This window comes from Elephantulus edwardii, unplaced genomic scaffold (genome assembly GCF_000299155.1).
Source record: "Elephantulus edwardii isolate Elephantulus edwardi_28Jun2011 unplaced genomic scaffold, EleEdw1.0 scaffold00008, whole genome shotgun sequence".
In the NCBI taxonomy this organism is placed as follows: Eukaryota; Metazoa; Chordata; class Mammalia; order Macroscelidea; family Macroscelididae; genus Elephantulus; species Elephantulus edwardii.
The window spans coordinates 310,940-328,979 of NW_006399758.1; the positions used below are offsets into that span (position 1 = coordinate 310,940).

Below are 18,040 nucleotides of genomic sequence, written 5' to 3' on the forward strand. Positions count from 1 at the left end.
ACTAAGGACGACAGAAGAAGAGTAGATAACTTTGAGTTGTGATACTGGAGAAGAATCTTGAACATACCATGTACTGACAAGAAAAAAAAATAGGTCTGTTTTGGAGAAGACAAGTCTCTCCTTGGAGGCTAGGATTATGAAGCTCTGCTTCACTTACTTTGGGCATGTGGCCAGGAGAGATCAGTCCTTGGAGAAGGACATCATGCGCGGAAGGGTGGACAGACAGCGCAGGAAAGGGAGACCCTGGATAGGATGGATTGATACAGTAACTGGGACAATGGGGATTAATGTGTCAGAATTAATGAGAATGGCTCCCTCAGGACAGGGAAGGGTTCAGAGCTGCTGTACGTAGGGTTGCTATACATCACAGGCGACTTATGGCACATAACAATAGTAACATACTATGACAGGTTTGGAAGCAGGAGTGGCATCTACTTCTTAAATAACATACCTCCGGAAACTCTGTAAACTTTGATAAATGTCAATAGTTTGTTCATAGGGTCATTATGAGTTGTGCTCGACTCGAAGACAATCAATAACTATTAGACTAACCATCTTGGTAATTTTTTTTTAATTGTTTTGCTCCATATTTTTCTCCTGCTCTATTGAGAAACCTCTACTGAGGGTCCCATCTAGTTCTTCAGTGTATTGGAGTTTAAAATTTCTGTCTCCATTATTATTACATCTTTGTTTCTATCTTTGAACTCTACTTTTCTTGGTTCCAGAGAGACCTGTAGTTGCACCTTAGATGGCCACTTGCAAGCTTTAAGTCTGTAGTTGTTCCTCACCAAAATACGATGTAGAGAAGTGGTTTTATGTACAATTTATGCCAGAAGACTTTGATTCCCCGCCCACAACTGGATGGTTTGGGGACTTGGACTAGCAACTCATTCCGTCAGGGTGTTGAGCTATGATTAAGAGTTTTATAATAACTTTGTTGCCTATTGGCGCTACCGTGTGCATGGATATATTTACACCATATGCAGATGTATGATCTTTTATTTTTTTTTCTTGTTTATTCCAACTAGAAACCCATTACTGTCTCGTCAGTTCTGACTCTTAGTAACCCTCAATGACAGAGCAAAATTGTCTGTAGGATATCTAAGATCGTAAGTCTTTATGGAAGTACATTTGCTCATCTTCCTCCCTCATGTCTTCCTACCTTCTCCCTCTGTTTATGGCTTCCATTCATCCTTCTGAACTTTATCCCTGCCCTTTTGACAGGTAACTTTTTTATGTGAAGATATATTGTCATTGTTATTGATAATAATAAAAATCATGTATTATTAGAACAAAGCCATATATATATATATATATATATATATATATATATATATATATATATATATATGATAAAAATTATAGTAATGTATATCAACTTGCCTTATTATAAATAACTCTTAGTGATTAGTCTGTTTGCTCTTTTGCATTTTACTTTTGAGAAAGAATAAGACTTTATTTAGGGATATGAAGAGAACATCAGTTTTGATCCAACATAGGGTATGCTATGCAATTTTTAAGAGAGAAAATTGTGTTTTAAAGACTTTATTTTCTGCACTGCAATCCCAGAGGTATGTTGTTCAAATCCACCAGATGCTCTGCTGGAGTAGGAGGGCCAATCTCCTCCTGTACCAGTCAGGTCCGATTTGGCGGTACACATGCAAATAATAATAAAATGAAATTTTAAAATATTTTTTTTAAAAAGACTTTATTTTGTAGTAGTGGAGACAGTAAATGAGATCTGGAATATTCCCTTGTAATCTATTTCTTTTATAGAATGGAGATTAAATACTGCATACACTTATAGGCTGAATGTGAGCAAGCCTTGATAGCTCAAAGATTTGTCTGAATGCCACCCAGTAGCTCCTTTCATATCAGAAATTCCTTTCATGAGTCTCTAGTATAAATAATTCCTGTTTGTTTTGTGCAGGTGCTTTTTCCTCAGCAAAATAGAGGAAAAACTTACTCTTCCTCCAGAAGATCATCGGATGGAAGTGGATGGAGATAGAGATTCTGCTGACATGATAGAAACCCAAAAGCAAGAAGATGTTTATTCCCTGATGAAGAGCTATAAGTTTTCTATGAAAATGAAGATGATAGAAAGTGCACGAAAACAGGTGGGTACAGGTACTCATATACATCTTCTGTGTTATTAATGAGCCTTGATGGTGCAATGGTTAAACATTTGACTGCTGACCCAAAGGTCAGCAGTTTGAATCCACCAGCTGCTCCATGACAGAAAGATGTCACCATTTACAGCCTTAGCAACCTTATGGGACAGTCTGCTCTGTCATTGAGGTTCACTATGAATCAGAAGAGACTTGATGGCAGCGGGCCAGGTTTGGTATGTTGCTGAAATTTCTAAAATGAACCATTTTTTCCTAACTTAATATTTATTGAAAATCTGAAGTGTAAATATAATTAAGTTGTTATTTTTTCTCTTCGGTAAGAAAATGAGCTTGAAGAAACTCTTATCGTTTACCAGGAAGCCTGTAAGGTATAATACAAACCTCCTAATCATTTAAAGGGAGCTCTGGTGGCCTAGTAGTAAGAAGCTGTGCTGCAATCCCACGGTTCAAATTAACCAGCTGCTCTGCAGGAGAAGGATGGGCCATCTCCCCCCATTTGTTTCACTGCCTCTGAAAACCCACTAGAGGGTCAGCTGTGGTTTGATTCTGACATGACAGTACTCAACAACAATTACTTAAATGGTGCTCTGATGGCCTAGTGCTAGGAAACTGCACTGCAATGGTTCGAATTACCTCCTGCTCCATGGAAGAAAGATTAGTATTCTCCTCCCCTGTGATTAACTGTCTCTGAAAACCCACTGGATGTTAACTGTGGGTCAGTACTAACTCAAAGGCACCTAAAAACAACAGGATAAATTCTAAAGAGCTCTGCTAGCATAAGCCATAGTGTGTGGTATTGCTAACCAAAATGCCTCATGAGTTTGAATCCCTCAGCTGCTGTGAGGGAGAAAGATACCTTCTCCTGCTAAAGTTTGTTGTTGTTGTTGTTGTTAGGTGCCATCAAGTTGAGTATGACTTCATAGCGACCCTATGAACAGCGGCTCTGAACCTTGTGCCATCCTCACTCTTCCTGACACACTATAGCTCATTGTGGCAGTCACCATGTCAACCCACCTGCTTGAGGGTCTTTCTTTGCTTTGCTGACCCTCTGCCTTTTCCAATATCATATCCCTCTCCAAGGAATAAACCCTTCTAGCAACATGCCCAAAGTATGTGAGGCAAAGCCTCATCTTCCTTGGCTCCAAAGAACACTCCAGGTGCATCCTTTCCAAGACATGTTTGTTAAACAACTTTTGATAGTCCAGGGGATGTCCATTGCTCTTCTCCAACAATACAGCACAAAGGCATCAGTTCTTCTTCAAGAAGAAAAGAGATTCTTACCACTGGACTGATAGGCAACATCATTGTGGATGGAAAAGAGACTGAAACTGTCAACAACTTCATCTTAATTGGATCCACAGTTAACCCACTGTTGATAACAACAATCAGGAAATCAGGAGATGTATTGCACTAGCAAAGTCTGCAGTCAGTGACTTCTCTAAATTACTGAGAACTAATGATGTCAGTTTGAGGACTAAGGTGCATCTGATTCAAGCTGTGGTTTTTCTGATCACTTGCTATGCATCTGAGAGCTGGACAATGTATAGGAATGACAGAAAAATTGAGTATGTTAAGGCTTACAGTCTCATAAACCTGGTAGAGAGTTGTTGAGTCAGGATCAATTCAGTGGCCTCATTGTCACTAGAATTGCTACTTCTCAGATAAAGTCCTCCCCCTAGTTCTAGCCTGCTCAAGGAAAGCTAAACTGACAAAAATCATGACATTCCAGGACTACCACAGAAAAAGAGTAGACCTAAGACTGCACATGCAAGATAAGAAAAAGATGCCAACAGAATACTGCCCAGCTGAGACATCTTCATGTGATCTGCTGACCCCACCAACAGTCTCTTGTATATAAATCCCCCACTAACAGCAGCAGCTGCTGACTTCTAATTTGAGAGCTCAACCCACCTGTACCCAGGAGAAAATAAACAAGCTTATTGCTCCACACATAACCTTGTATGGGTGGTTTGAGCTTTCCTGGCCCAGCTCCAGACTCACCTCTTCTTCTCCAATTAGTTCTGTGGTTTTGGTAAGATTATGTCAGATAATAAAAGAAGCAATGCAATTAACTCTTTTGTAAAATCCTTCTATTTCCAAAATATCTATATGTCAACATTTTTTCTTCTGTCTTTATAGAACAACTTCTCACTTGCCATGAAGCTGTTGAAGGAGCTGCATAAAGAGTCAAAAACCAGAGAAGACTGGCTGGTGAGATGGGTGCATAGCTACTGCCGACTGAGCTGCTGCCGCAGCCAGACCCAACACCACCCCGACAAGATCCTCACTGTGCTGAAAACCATCTCCTTGTTGGGTATTAGATTTGCTGTATTTACCTTATAGATTACTGTCTTATGCTTTTAAAACTATTCTTTCTACTTCTCCATCAGATATTTGGGAAGTAAATCTCTGCCCTGATCCATTGTGTCAATGTAAACACATGCACAAATGTATTAATGAAACTCATTTTCTGTTATTTCCAGCAGACAGACTAGGTGCTTTGGCAGAATGTACAAGGCTGTTATTTGAATAAAAATGAGTTTTTACTTTTAGTTTCTTATTCTCTAGACATTATATTTGCTTTAACAAAGGACATTTTTAAATAATAAGTCAGTTCAGAAACTTCTTACACCAATATGAAACCAGATTCTTTTCTATCGCGGGAAGCAAGATCTTTTTGGCATTCTATGAATGTCTTCTAATTTACAATATTCACTTACTTGAGAAACAAAATCATTTTTTAATCTAACAGATGAGAACATGTCAAGATGCTTAAGCAGCAGTGTTCCAGCTTTTCGTGATCAGCACATCATCCTGGGTACCACTTACCAGATCCTGGCCGATGTTCTCAGCAGTGAGCCTACTAGCTTTGCACACATCGAGGAAAGCAGAGTTAGAAGAATCACAGAACTATCTGGATCTAATTCAGAGGACACAGAAAAGGTAATAAATTCTGAAAGAATGAATTTTTTATGCCATTAAGTTGTTTGGCTATAAAACAAAAGATATTGCTTTGTGTGTGTGCATGTATTTTAATATATCTGCCATTTATGCATAGTTGAGTTTGTGGATTCCTACATAGAAAGATTGGCATATTCCCTAAGTTCCAGTGTATTTGAATGTTAGTTATTTTTTGCCATAAAAAGTGGGAAATTTGTCTGATTGATGCCAGTAATTCACCAAGTACTTTAATAACGTTCTCTGCCAGTAGCCATTCTGCCCTTTCTTAATGAAGGGAATTATTCTTCTCTCTTTTTCCTTTGGTTCTTGAGTGGTCATCACTTTGCTGGTGTTCTATGCTTTGGATGGTTGCCAGCCTTCCCTCACCTTTCTCGGGATTGCTCACGCCTGTGTTCTTCCCCTGAGAACATGGGCAACTAGCCCATTAGAATTTAAAACTCTTTCATGTTAGCTCAGAAGAAAAGAAAAGAAGGACTCAAAAGTAATATTTAAGACTTAGAATAACCACTGGCTTCCTTTCACAAAGAAATCTTTTTTTTTTTTTTTTTCATTTTATTAGTATTAATGAACATTTACAGGGATTTTGGGTTTTCAGAAATCTCTTCACTTTAATAACTGAGAGGAAATTTACAGCCCAATATTTAGGCTGTAAATAAAAAATTTGAGATCAGGCCAGGGAGAGAAGTGCGACAATGAATGAATGGAAATCCACAATCTCTGTAAACGCTCATTAAAATTATTAAAAAAAAAAATTGAGATCAGGAGTGGTGGTATTTAAATCATTCTGCTCTGCACCCAGAAGAGAGAGAATCTTCTTTTTCTAAATTTACCTGAGGGTGCCGTCAAACCCTGTCTGTTTGCTTGGTTTTTTTGTACTCGGGATCTGATTGGAATGACTACTTCTTAGTCAGTGCAGATTCTCTTACCTTTGTTGTGGTTAAGTGTCATAGGATGTCCCTGGTGAGCTCTGGTGGCCTAGTGGCAAGAAGCTGCACTGCAGTCCCAGAGGCGCTGTTTGAATTCACCGAATGCTCTGCTGGAGAAGGAAGAACAATCTCCTCCTGTACCAGTCAGATCCAATTTGACGGCGCGCGCGCACACACACACACACACACACACACACACACAATTCCTAGTGACTAAACATCGAAAAACAGTGGATCTGAACCTTTCTCTGTTCTACAATATCCTCATCAACGTCTCTGGCATTCTTGAGCCCATTGTTAGAGTCACTGTGTCTGTTCATTCTGTAAAGACTCTTCCTATCTTTCTCTGACTCTCCACCTTTCCCAGCATGATGCCTTTTTCCAAAGAGTAGTCCCTCCTGTCCAAAGTATGTGAAAAAAGTTCCACCATCCTGACCTCTAATGAGCACTCTGGTTGTGCTTTCCCCCAAGATTTTTTGTTTGTTCTGTTGGCAGTCCATGAGATATTCAAAGCTCTTCTCCAACACTACAACTCAAAGGCATCGATTCTTCTTCTGTCATCTTTATTTGTTGTCCAACTTTTGTAGATTCATAGCAAGTAATTGAGAAGGCCATGGGTTGGTTTGGGTGTACCTTAGTCTTTAACATGACATCTTTGCTCTTTACCACATTGGAGAGATCTTTTACAGCAGATTTTTTTTTTCCAGGGAAGCACATCTTTTGATTTCTTGACTTTGGTTCCAAGGCTTGTGGACCCAAGTAAGATGAAATTATTGATAGTTTCAGTCGTTTCTCCATCTATCATGATTGTTGCCTGTTGATCCAGTGATGATGCTGTTTGTTTTGATGTTGAGATACAGTGCATATAGAAGGCTCTAGTCCTTGATCTTCTGCAGCAAGTGCTTAAAGTCCTTTCTACTCTAAGCAAGCAAGGTTATTATGTCATCTACCTAATGCAAGTTTTTGATTAGTTTTTTACTCCTGAGGAGGATCCATATTCTTCTTTATATAGTCCAGCTTCTAGTAACTTATTCTCTGAGCTAATCACTGTTGATTACTTAGGGGATGAATCACGTCAGAGAGAGAGTCCTCTGAAAGAGCTTCAGCTGCATGCAGTTGTGTCCCTGAATTGCAGGTGATAGGAGGCCTCTGTGAGAAGGCCTTCCAGTTCCTTTCTCAAGCTGCAAGGAGTGCTGAGGAGGAGACCCCGCCTTCCTCCAGCGACCATCCCCATGTGGCTGGAGTAATAGAGGCCTACATGACTTTGGTAAATTTCTGTGATCGAGAGCTTCGGAAGGAGAAAGAGAATGCATCCGGTAAGTGTCATTTTGTTAGAATAAAGTCTGTTGTTGGTTTTTTCGTTCGTGCATCCATTCATCAATCCTTTATCAATTTGCTCATTTTTTCCCTAGTGTGGTCTGTGTATATATAACCAAACATTCATTCTTTGAATATGTTTTATTTGTCAGTTAATTGACATGAATTACATTCATCATGTTATGCAATCATCACCATGTGATTCCAGATTTTCCCATGACGAATGCTCTGAGAGAAGTCTGTTGTCTTTTTATGGCATCTCCACTAATATGCCAATATCTAAGTGATACTAGTTGTTTTCTGTCTTTCTGGTACAAGTTTCTGTATTGCTTGCAGCTTTGGTACCACTGGCTCAAGTGGTCTATCCCTTGCTCATGGAATAGATTCCATGGCCAATAGATGCTTCTTGCTGAATGGATATTATAATAGAAGAATTAATCTTCAAGATAAAAACTTACACTTGTGGTCCAAAATAATAGTTAAAAAGAGAACCGTGACATACCACCAAAGTATAAGCCCCAAAGAGAAAGTAGAATAATTTGTTAATAAGCTTATCATTTATATGTAAGTGGATATACTGACTTTTATTTTCTTTGATAACTATTGATTCTGTAGAACTAAAAATGTATCCAGCAATTGTGGTGGAGAAAATGTTGAAAGCTTTAAAATTAAATTCACCTGAAGCCAGGTTAAAATTTCCAAGACTACTTCAGATTATAGAAGAGTATCCCGAGGAGACTTTGAGTCTAATGACAAAAGAGGTTAGTATCTATGTTCTAGAGAAGTGCCACTTTATAGAACTTAAAACATATACACACATTTACCCACCTATAAATGTGTACTTTGTCCCCAAAGTATATGTAATTTAGAACTGTATAATTAAATGCTCACACTTAACCATCTTAGTAGACATTATAGGAATGCTTGGTCTGTACAAGAACCCAAAGGAATGTGTGTATATGCACACACATAGCCCCGGGGTGCATTGACTTAGAGCTTGACTGCCAATTACAAAGCCAGTTTAGGGGAGAGAGATGTAACATCTGCTTGTGGAAAGATTACAGCCTTGGAAGTACCGTAGGAGATTCTGCTCTGCCCCGCACCATGCTAGGAGGAGGAGTCAGCCCCACAGTAGTGGCTTGGAATTGTCAAAGAGTTTAGGGGTTCCCTTGAGAAAAATGTTGAGAGGACTGAGACAGGAGAGGGTTGAGTTTTGTTTGCTTTCATTTTATTTCGTTTTATTTACACTCCTCATATTTTTTTTCTTTTTCTTACTGGTCATGTGTGACTTTTGTAATAAAACCTGATTGAAGGTGGTCTTCTTCATTCTTTAAAGCACAGCTCTGTGTTTCAGATATGCACCATTCCTTGTTGGCAGTTCATTGGCTGGATCAGCCACTTGGTGGCATTACTGGACAAAGACGAGGCTGTAGCTGTGCAGCACACAGTGGAAGAGCTTGCTGACAACTACCCACAAGCCCTCCTCTACCCCTTCATGATCAGCAGTGAGAACTACGCCTTCAAAGACAGTTCTGCTGGTCAGAAGAATAAGGCGTTTGTGGCAAGGTGACGTTAGAGAGAAATTGATCTGATCAAATCAGATGTATAAAAAAATGCATATAGTAAACACATGGAACTTTATGATTGTGTTACAGTTTCTTTCCTTTTAAAACACATTGTATAATAGAATATTATTCTACTATAACATCTGTCTTTGCTCTTTGCTTTCACAGTTGTTATCTGTTGCTTGGGAAACAGGATGAGATTTTTTTTTTAAGTCAGATGGAATACCCATTGACATATGTCAACTAACAGATACAGCCCTTGATGTGCTCACCAGTTTATTGGAGGAAATTTAAAATAGAGCTACTTGGCCAACTGACTTGAAGAGATCAATATTTGTCCCCATTACCAAGAAAGGTGATCTGACAGAATGTGGAAATTATTGAACAATATCATTAATATCAGATGCAAGAAGAACACTGCTGAAGATCATTCAAAAACAGTTTAAATGTACATTGACAGGGAAGTATCAGAAGTTCAGGCTGGGTTTAAAAGAGATTATGGCACCAGGGATATCATTGCTGATGTAGATGGATCCTGGCTAAGAGCAGAAAATAGACCAGAAGAATATCTATTTGTGTGTTATTGACTATGCAAAGACATTTGACTGTAGATAATAACAATTATGGCTAACATTGAGAAGAATGGAAATCTTGGAACACTTAATTGTACTTAAACAGAATCTATACCTAGACCAAGAAGCTGTTGTCTGAAAAGAGCAAGGGAACACTGCATGGTTTAAAATCAGGAAAGATGTGCATCAGGGTTGTAGCCCTTTCTCCATACCAATTCAGTCTGTATCCTGAGCAAATAATTTGTGAAGTTGGATTCTATGAAGAAGAATGTGGCATCAAGATTAGAGGAAGACTCATCAACAACCTGCATTGTACATGTCGTATGACACCACTTTGCTTGCTGAAAGTAGACTATGAAAGGCCTGCTGCACAAAATCAAGATGACAAAATTTGGTGTGAATTACATCTTAAAAATCAAGAAAACAAAGGTCCTTACTACAGGACCAACAGTTAACATTATGATAGGTAGAGAAAGGGTTGAAGTTATAAACTATTTCATCTTGCTTAGATTAACAATAAACACCCTTGCTACCAACAGTCAGAAAATCAGGAGAAGTATTACACTGACCATGTCTGCTGTCAGGGACCTTTCTGAATTACTGGAGAGCAAAGATGTCAGTGTGAAGACTAAGGTGTGCCTGATCTTGACCATGATCTTTTCAGTCACCTGCTATGCATCTAAAAGTTGGACAGTGAATAAAGATGGCAGAAGAAGAATTTATACATTTGAGTTGTGGTGTTAGAGAAGAGTATTGAGTACCCTGTGGGCTGCCAAAAGAACAAACAGATTTGTCCTGGGAAAAGTGCAGCTAGAGTACACCTTGGAAAAAAAGATGGCAAAGCTTCTTCTTTTGTACTTTGGACATGTAGCTAGGTGAGGCTATTCCTTAGAAAGGAACATCATGCTTAGAAAGATGGAGTTCAGCGAAGGAGAGGAAGACCCTCCAGCTAGATGGTTGACATGTGACTTAAGCAATAAGCTCTAGTGTTTCAGAGATGACGAGGACGGCATAGGATAGTACAGAGTTCAGGTCGCTGTGAGTCAACAGCACCTAATGATTACACCAGCAAACCTGATCTTCAGCCAAAAATATATAGGAAGACCCCTTCTCTTCATTATGACAAAGTAAACTACCTTCAGGGTCAAGGCTCCAACTGATTAAGTTATAATGGGGACAATTGACTCAAGTAGCAATGGCTTATTAGTTTTACAAGAGTACTCTGTAAACTCATGGTACTTTGACACACATTCTCTATTGAGAGTTTGTTGGGTTTTTTACCATTCACAGAGTTACCCATTCAGACAAGTATAGAGGAGGGTTTTTCAAAAAGAAGGAGGAAAAAGATTGATAACCAGAAATTTCAAATCTTTTCAAATTGCATGCATCAAAAGATGCTAGAAAACAATACTAAGAGCACTTGCAAGACAATTTGCTTTTATGTCTAAAATACCATCACCTCTTGATTAGAATAAATACTTTGTGCCCTGGAGAGATTTTTAAGTTGTCCCTTCTGGTTACTTAAAGTTGCTAAATTTTTTTAACTTGATAAATTATCTTACAGGATAAAAAGTAAGCTAGCTCAAGGAGGAATGATTCAGGACTTCATTAATGCCTTAGAACAACTCTCCAATCCCGAAATGCTCTTTAAGGTACTATCACATCATCTGACACATACAGAAGACCTGAGATAAAATCTTAAATTGGAGTTTGAGGTTTGTTTTTTGTTGTTGTTTAAACTTCAACAGGATTGGACTGATGATATCAAAGATGAACTAGCAAAAACTCATATTAATAAAAAAAGAATTAAAGAGCTGTATGACAGACTGTATGCAGTGTTGGGAGACCTGAACGTTCCAGGCCTTGGAGCTTTTAGACGGAAGTTCATTCAGGTATGAATTTACTATTTTCTTTATTACGAAGCGGTCATTATGGAGATGAATATTTGCATCCAGGGCCTTAATAATTTTGGCTTAAAATGTCTGCTGAATTTGTAAACTTGTTTTATGATGCCTTCATTTAAAAAAAAGGACATTTTAATTGGTTTTTATTCAATCATTTGTTTTGTGATATTAACTGCAATCTGTAGTTGGTAAAAAAAGGACAAAACAATGGAGACAAACACTTGATAGTCCATGCTTGATGCAGTGGATGCAAATATTCAACAACTGTAGTTCATTCCACCTTACAGAGTAACAGGAATGGGGGTGCATGTCGGAAACATCGGTAAGTGCCTTGTCACACCAACAGCAAAGCACACAGCGAAGAGACCACAGGAATGCCTTTCCACTGCCACCAGAGTTCTTACATCATGTTTCTCCATTTCTAACTGAGATCTTGTACTCTGCATAATGCTCTCTAGACCTCCATGTTGTATAATGTTTCACAAGTTCATCCTTGTTTTCTGATGCTGCATAGTATTATTCCACTGTGTGATCGGACCACTGGTAACTCCATTCATTTGTTTAAGGGCACTTGGGCTGTTTCTGTCTCCTTACTATTGAGAATAATGTTGTAATAAACATAGGTGTGCATATATTTGTGTCTTAGCTCTAAGTTCCTCAGGGTATATTCACAGTAGTAGTATAGTTGAGTCAAATGGAATTTCTATTTTCACCTTTTTTAGGAAACACCAGACTGCCTTCCATAGCTGTGCTATTTTAGATTCCCACAAGCAGTGCATGAGAGTTCCCAGTCTCTCCACATTCTTACTAACCTTTATTGTTTGCTGTCCTGTTAAACTTTGCTATTGTTACTGGGGTGAGATGGTACCGCATTCTTTTGGGGGGAGGAGTCTGGGGGAGGGTTTCATCTCTCTAAAACAGTGATTCTGAACATTTCTTCATGTTCTTGTTGACCCTCTGAATATCCTCTTTGGAAAAGAGTCTTTTTTATATCTTCTACCCATTTGTAATTGCATTGTTAGTCTTTTTTAATTGAGATGCTATAGTATTTTATAACTTTTAGTGCCTTGTCAGATATGTCATTGCCAAATATATTCCCCTCATTTTGTGAGCCTATATTTTCACCCTATTATAGAGGTTTTATGATACACATAAGGATTTGATGTTTTAGAAGACCCCATTCATCTGTTTTATACTCTCCTAGTGTGCATTGGCTATGCTTGAAAACCTGTTCATGCCATAAACTTGGGTAGGGTGTGAGTTTCTAAAAATTTGTCCATTTCCTCTAGATTTTCAAATGTGTTGGACTATAGCTTTTCATAATAGTACTTTTTTAAAAAAAATTATATTGGTTTATTTACAAAGTTTGAATAGATTGTTTTTCACAAAAGATCCTTCCCATTTCCTTCACATCCCCCACCCATCAAATTGTGCAACTCTATTTTTTTTTTACAGAGGTTTTGGATTTCCATTCATTCATTGCCGCAATTTTCTCCCTTCCCACCCCTCCCCACCAGCTCGCTTCCCCCTCCGAAGAGAGAAAAAAAAAATAAAAAAAATTCCTTCATTAGTATACAATTCCCACGTCCCTTCCCCTCACACCCCACCCCGAGTACACTTCTCTATGCAACCTTAATTCTGGATTCCTGTGCTAGCCATAATACTCAATCATATATCACTTCTAATCTGTTTTTTCCCTCATCTCTTTCAATACAATATACATCATTTGTCCAGTTTTTTTCTGTCATACCCCTACCCTGATGTGAGACCCATTCTACAACAGTGGCACCATGCAGTATTTGTCCCTTTGTGACTGAGATATTTCACTCAGCATAATGTCCTCCAGGGTCACCCACTTTGAATAATATTGCATGAGTTCCTTGTTTTTCAGTGCTGCGTAGTATTCCACTGTGTGGCTATACCACAGCTTCTCTATCCATTCGTTTGTTGATGGGCCCTTAGGCTGCTTCCAACTCTTTGCTATTGTAAACAAAGCTGCAATAAACATGGGTGTGCATATATCTGCTTGGATGGCAGACATGGTCTCTCTGGGGTATATTCCCAGTAATGGGATTGCTGGGTCAAATGGCATCTCTATTTGCAATTTTTTGAGAAAGTGCCACACCACCTTCCACAATGGTTGCACCATCTTACATTCCCACCAACAGTGAATAAGAGTTCCAGTTTCTCCACATCCTCGCCAGCATTTGTTGCTTGCTGTTCTATTTTGCTATTCTTACTGGGGTGAGATGATATCTCATAGTTGTTTTGATTTGCATCTCTCTTAGAGCTAGGGACTTTGAACATTTCTTCATGTGCTTGTTGGCCATCTGAATGTCTTCTTCGGTGAAGTGTCTGTTCATATCCTGTGCCCATTTTTCTATTGGATTATTTACCTTTATCTTATTGTGGTGTTCAAGTATTTTATAAATTCCAGATATAAGTCCCTTATCTGACATGTCATTACCAAATATTTTTTCCCAGTCTGTGGCTTCCCTTTTTACTCTGTTGGAGAAGTTTTTGGATGTGCATAGGGATTTGATTCTTAGAAGGTCCCATTCATCTATTTTATCTTCTCCTGGTTGTAGAGCAACTCTATTATTAACACCCCAACCCCTGGCCCATCCTCACCACTTTGCTTCCACCCTTCTCTCCTTGGATCCTCATACGCATTCTACAACAATGATTTTATACAGTATTTGTCCTTGTGTGACTGAGTTCACTCAGCATAATGCACTCCAGTTCCTTCCTAGTTAGGTAGTAATTTAAAAAGACATTCATGGTTGAATTCTTGATCCTCTCTTTTAATGACGCTATATAATACTCCATTGTGTGAATGTAACAGACTTTCTTTTTGTCATTTCCATTTGTCATTTGATGAACACTTGGATTACTTCTGACTCATTGCTATGTAAATAATGCTGCAATAAACTTGAGTGTGCCTATGTCAGTTTGAGTTGCTGCTTCAAATGGTATTTCCATTTGCAACTTTCTAAGGATGAGAATCTCTGGCAGTCTTGTCCTTTACGTCTAGTTGAAAATGTCATCCATGGGAGTGTTCTGGGGTTCCCATTCTTTTCAATGCTACCCATAATTTGTCATGGAGCCATACATAGTTTAAAATTAAGAAAGGTGTGCTTCAGGGCTATATCCTGTCTCCATACCTATTTGGTGTGTATGCTGAGCAAATCATTAGAGAAACTGGACTCTGAGAAGAAGAATGTGGGGTCAAGATTGGAGGAACACTTTTCAGCAATCTGCATTATGCAGATTACACAACCTTACTAGCTGAAAGTGAGGAAAATTTTAAGCACTTGCTGCATACACAACCTTACTAGCTGAAAGTGAGGAAAATTTTAAGCACTTGCTGCATAAGATCAAAAATTACAGCTTTCAATCTGCCTTACATCTCAACATCAAGAAAAGAAAAATCTTTACCACTGAGTCAACAGAAATCATCATGATGATGGAGAAAAGATTCCGTTGTCAACAATTCCATCTTACTTGGATTCACAATGAGTACCTTTGGTTCCAGCAGTTAGGAGATCAGAAGACATATTACATTGGGAAAGTCTGTTGGCAAGAACCTGTCCAAATTACTGAGAAACAGTGAAGTCAGTTGGAAGATTAAGGTACACCTAATTCAGACCATTCTCTTCTAAACCCAGTTTATATTTCTGAGAGTTCTCTGTTGATGTACTGTTCCAGTTAGTTTTGGATAGTCTTCAACAGGATTTTTCTTGCATGTGATATTACTGATATTGTTTGATAATTTTTACACTTTATTGCATCACCTTTTTAAAAAGAAAAAATGGGATTAAATGTGGCTCTCTTCCAGTCTTCCAGTAAGTTTGCCAGGTAGTTGTCTTCCAGATTTCTTGGCACAGTATGTCCAGGCCAGCCTTGTTTTTTACCAATTCCTTCATAACGTCTTGAACTTCCTCCTTCATCACCACTGCCTGTTGATCATACATTGTTTCCTGAAATTTTTGTGTGTCAGCCAGTTCTTTTTGGTACAGTGACTCTGTTTACTCCTTCCATCTTCTTTTGATGCTTCCTGGGTCATTCAGTATTCTGCCTATAACATCCCTAAGTATGCAACATGAGGATTAAATTTGCTCTTCAATTCCTTCAGTTTAGGAAATGCCAAATGAGTTTGTTCTCTTTGATTTTCAGAATCCAGCTTTTTGCACATTTCATTATAAACCTTTGCTTTGTCTTCCTGAGCTGCCCTTTGAAATCTGCTCAGCTCCTTAATTTCCTACTTTCTTCCCTCTGCTTTGGCTTCTAGTGCATTCTAGTGCAGTATTCAGAGTCTCTGCTAACATCCATCTCAGTCTTTCTTCCTCCTCTGTCTTAGTAATGACCTTAGGAATTCTTCATGGGAAAAAAAAAGAATTCTTCATAAATGATATTCTTGAAATCCTCCTATAGCATTAGGGACATCATAGCCAAATGTCAGGTGGATCTTGGCTGAAAGCAAAGAGTACCAGAGGACTGACTATCTGTGTTTAGTTGACTATGAAAAAGCATTTAGCTGTATGGATCACAACAAATTATGGCTAACCTTGAGAGGAATGGGAATCCTAGGACACTAAATTGTGCTCATGCAAAACCTGTACTTGGATCAGGAAGCAATCGTCAGAACAGAGCAAGGAAACACTGCATGGTTCAAAATCAGAAAAGGAGTGCGTCAGGGATGTATCATGTCTCTATAGCTTTTAAGCTTCTATGAAGAACATATCATTTAGGATGCTGGACTTTATGAGGAAGAATGTGGCATTAAGATTGGAGGAAGTCACATCAACAACTTGCTTTATACAGATGACACAAACTTTGTTTGCTGAAGCTAAGAAGAACCTCAGGTGTTTGATGCAGAAGGTCAAGGACGACAGTCTTCAATACAGATTGAAGCTCAGCATCATGAAGACAAAGATTCACACCACTGGTCCTGTTGGCAGCACCATGAGAGATGAGGAAGAGATTGAAGTTGATAATAATTTCAGCTTGCTCAGCTCCACAACCAATACTCTTAGCATCATCAGTCAGGAAATCTAAAGATGAATTGCACCATGAAAGCATGCTATCAAGTACAGCTCCAGTATGCTGAAGAACAATGATGTCAATCTAGAGACTAGGTGCACCTAAGCCATGGTCTACACAACTACTTGTTACATATCAGAGAACTGGACATTGGCCAAGGATGATTTGAGTTGTGATTGTGCAGAAGAGTATTTAACATAACCATGAACTGCCAGCAGAACCAACAGGTTTTCCCTAGAAAGGGTGAAACCAATTTTTTCCTTGGAGGCAAGAATTTTTAAATTTTGGTTTTTTTATTTTATACTGGTTTACATATAAAGTTCATAAAATCTGTATACATTGTTTTTCACACCGGATCTTCTCCCTTTCATTTACCCAGCCCTCCCTCCATCCATCAAATTGTGTGACCCTATGATTAAGCACCTCCCTTCCCCTTCTTCCTTGTATTCTCATACTCATTATACAATAATGGTCTTATACAGTATTTGTCCTTATGAGACTGAGTTAGTTCACTTAGCATAATGTTCTCTAGTTCCCCCTATGATAGATAGTAGTTTACAAAATCATTGCTCTTCCATGCTGCAATAGTATTCCATTGTGTGAATGTACCATAATTTCTCAATCCATTCTATTGTAATTGGGCATTTGAGCTGTTTCCATATTCTTGCCATGGTGAGTAATGGTGCTATGAACATTGATGTACAAGTCTCTGGAGGAGGCAAGAATTTTGAAGCTCCATCTGACATACTATAGGTACATGGCCAGGAGGGTCCCGTCCTTGAAGAAAGGCGTCATGCTTGAAAGCATGGAGGGACAGCACGAGAGGAAGGCTCTGGAGGAGATAGATTGACACAGTGACTGTGGAAATGGGTGAAATATGTCAGACACTGTGAGATTGGCTCAGGATAGGACAGGAATTAGAGCTATTGTGCATGGGGTCACAAAGAGTTGCAGGCAACTTGACTATACATAACAACAATTCAAGCCTTGGTCTTTTTAATCACTTGCTCTGCATCTGGGAGCTGCACAGTGAAGAAGGATGGCAGCAGAAGAAAGAAGAATTGCTGTCTTTGAGCTGTGGTACTGGAGAAGAGTACTGAATACCCATGGACTGCCAAAAGAACAACCAGATAGGTGCTGGACAAAGTATTCCTGGGAGGCAGAGATGACAAAGCTTTGTCTTACATGCTTTGTGTATGTTGTTGTTGTTGTTATGTGCTGTCGAGTCACCTGCAACTCATAGCGACCGTATGTACAACAGCCCTAAACCCTGCTCTGTCCTGTGCCAATCTCACTGTCTCTGACACCCCCATCCTGATTACTCCAGTCACTGAATCAATTCACCTCATAGAGGATCTTCCTCTCCTGCACTGTCCCTCCACTGTCCCAAGCATGATGTCCCTCTCCAAGGACTGGTCCCTCCTTGCAATATATCCAAAGTATGTCAGACAAAGCCTCAGAATTCTTGCCTCCAAAGAGCAGCCCAGTTTAACCCTCTCCAAGATGAACCTGTTTGTTTTCTTAGCAGTCCATGGTACATTCAGTACTCTTCTCCAGCACCACAGCTCAAAGGCATCAATTCTCCTTCTATCCTCCCTAGTCATTGTCCAACTCTCTGAGGCA

The 18,040-nt window shown here is 39.0% G+C and overlaps 1 protein-coding gene across 2 annotated transcripts in view; it reads left to right on the forward strand.

The window, feature by feature from the left end:
* LOC102847508 (DNA-dependent protein kinase catalytic subunit-like) overlaps nucleotides 1–18,040 on the forward strand; it is a 309,905-nt gene that overhangs the window by 255,729 nt on the left and 36,136 nt on the right. For both annotated transcript variants that reach the window (XM_006880417.1, XM_006880418.1), the window contains exons 70-77: nucleotides 1,931–2,117; nucleotides 4,269–4,443; nucleotides 4,882–5,072; nucleotides 7,152–7,330; nucleotides 7,932–8,094; nucleotides 8,688–8,899; nucleotides 11,035–11,122; nucleotides 11,219–11,362. In XM_006880417.1, the coding sequence (XP_006880479.1) occupies nucleotides 1,931–2,117; nucleotides 4,269–4,443; nucleotides 4,882–5,072; nucleotides 7,152–7,330; nucleotides 7,932–8,094; nucleotides 8,688–8,899; nucleotides 11,035–11,122; nucleotides 11,219–11,362 (1,339 nt within the window). The remainder of the gene's footprint in view (nucleotides 1–1,930; nucleotides 2,118–4,268; nucleotides 4,444–4,881; nucleotides 5,073–7,151; nucleotides 7,331–7,931; nucleotides 8,095–8,687; nucleotides 8,900–11,034; nucleotides 11,123–11,218; nucleotides 11,363–18,040) is intronic.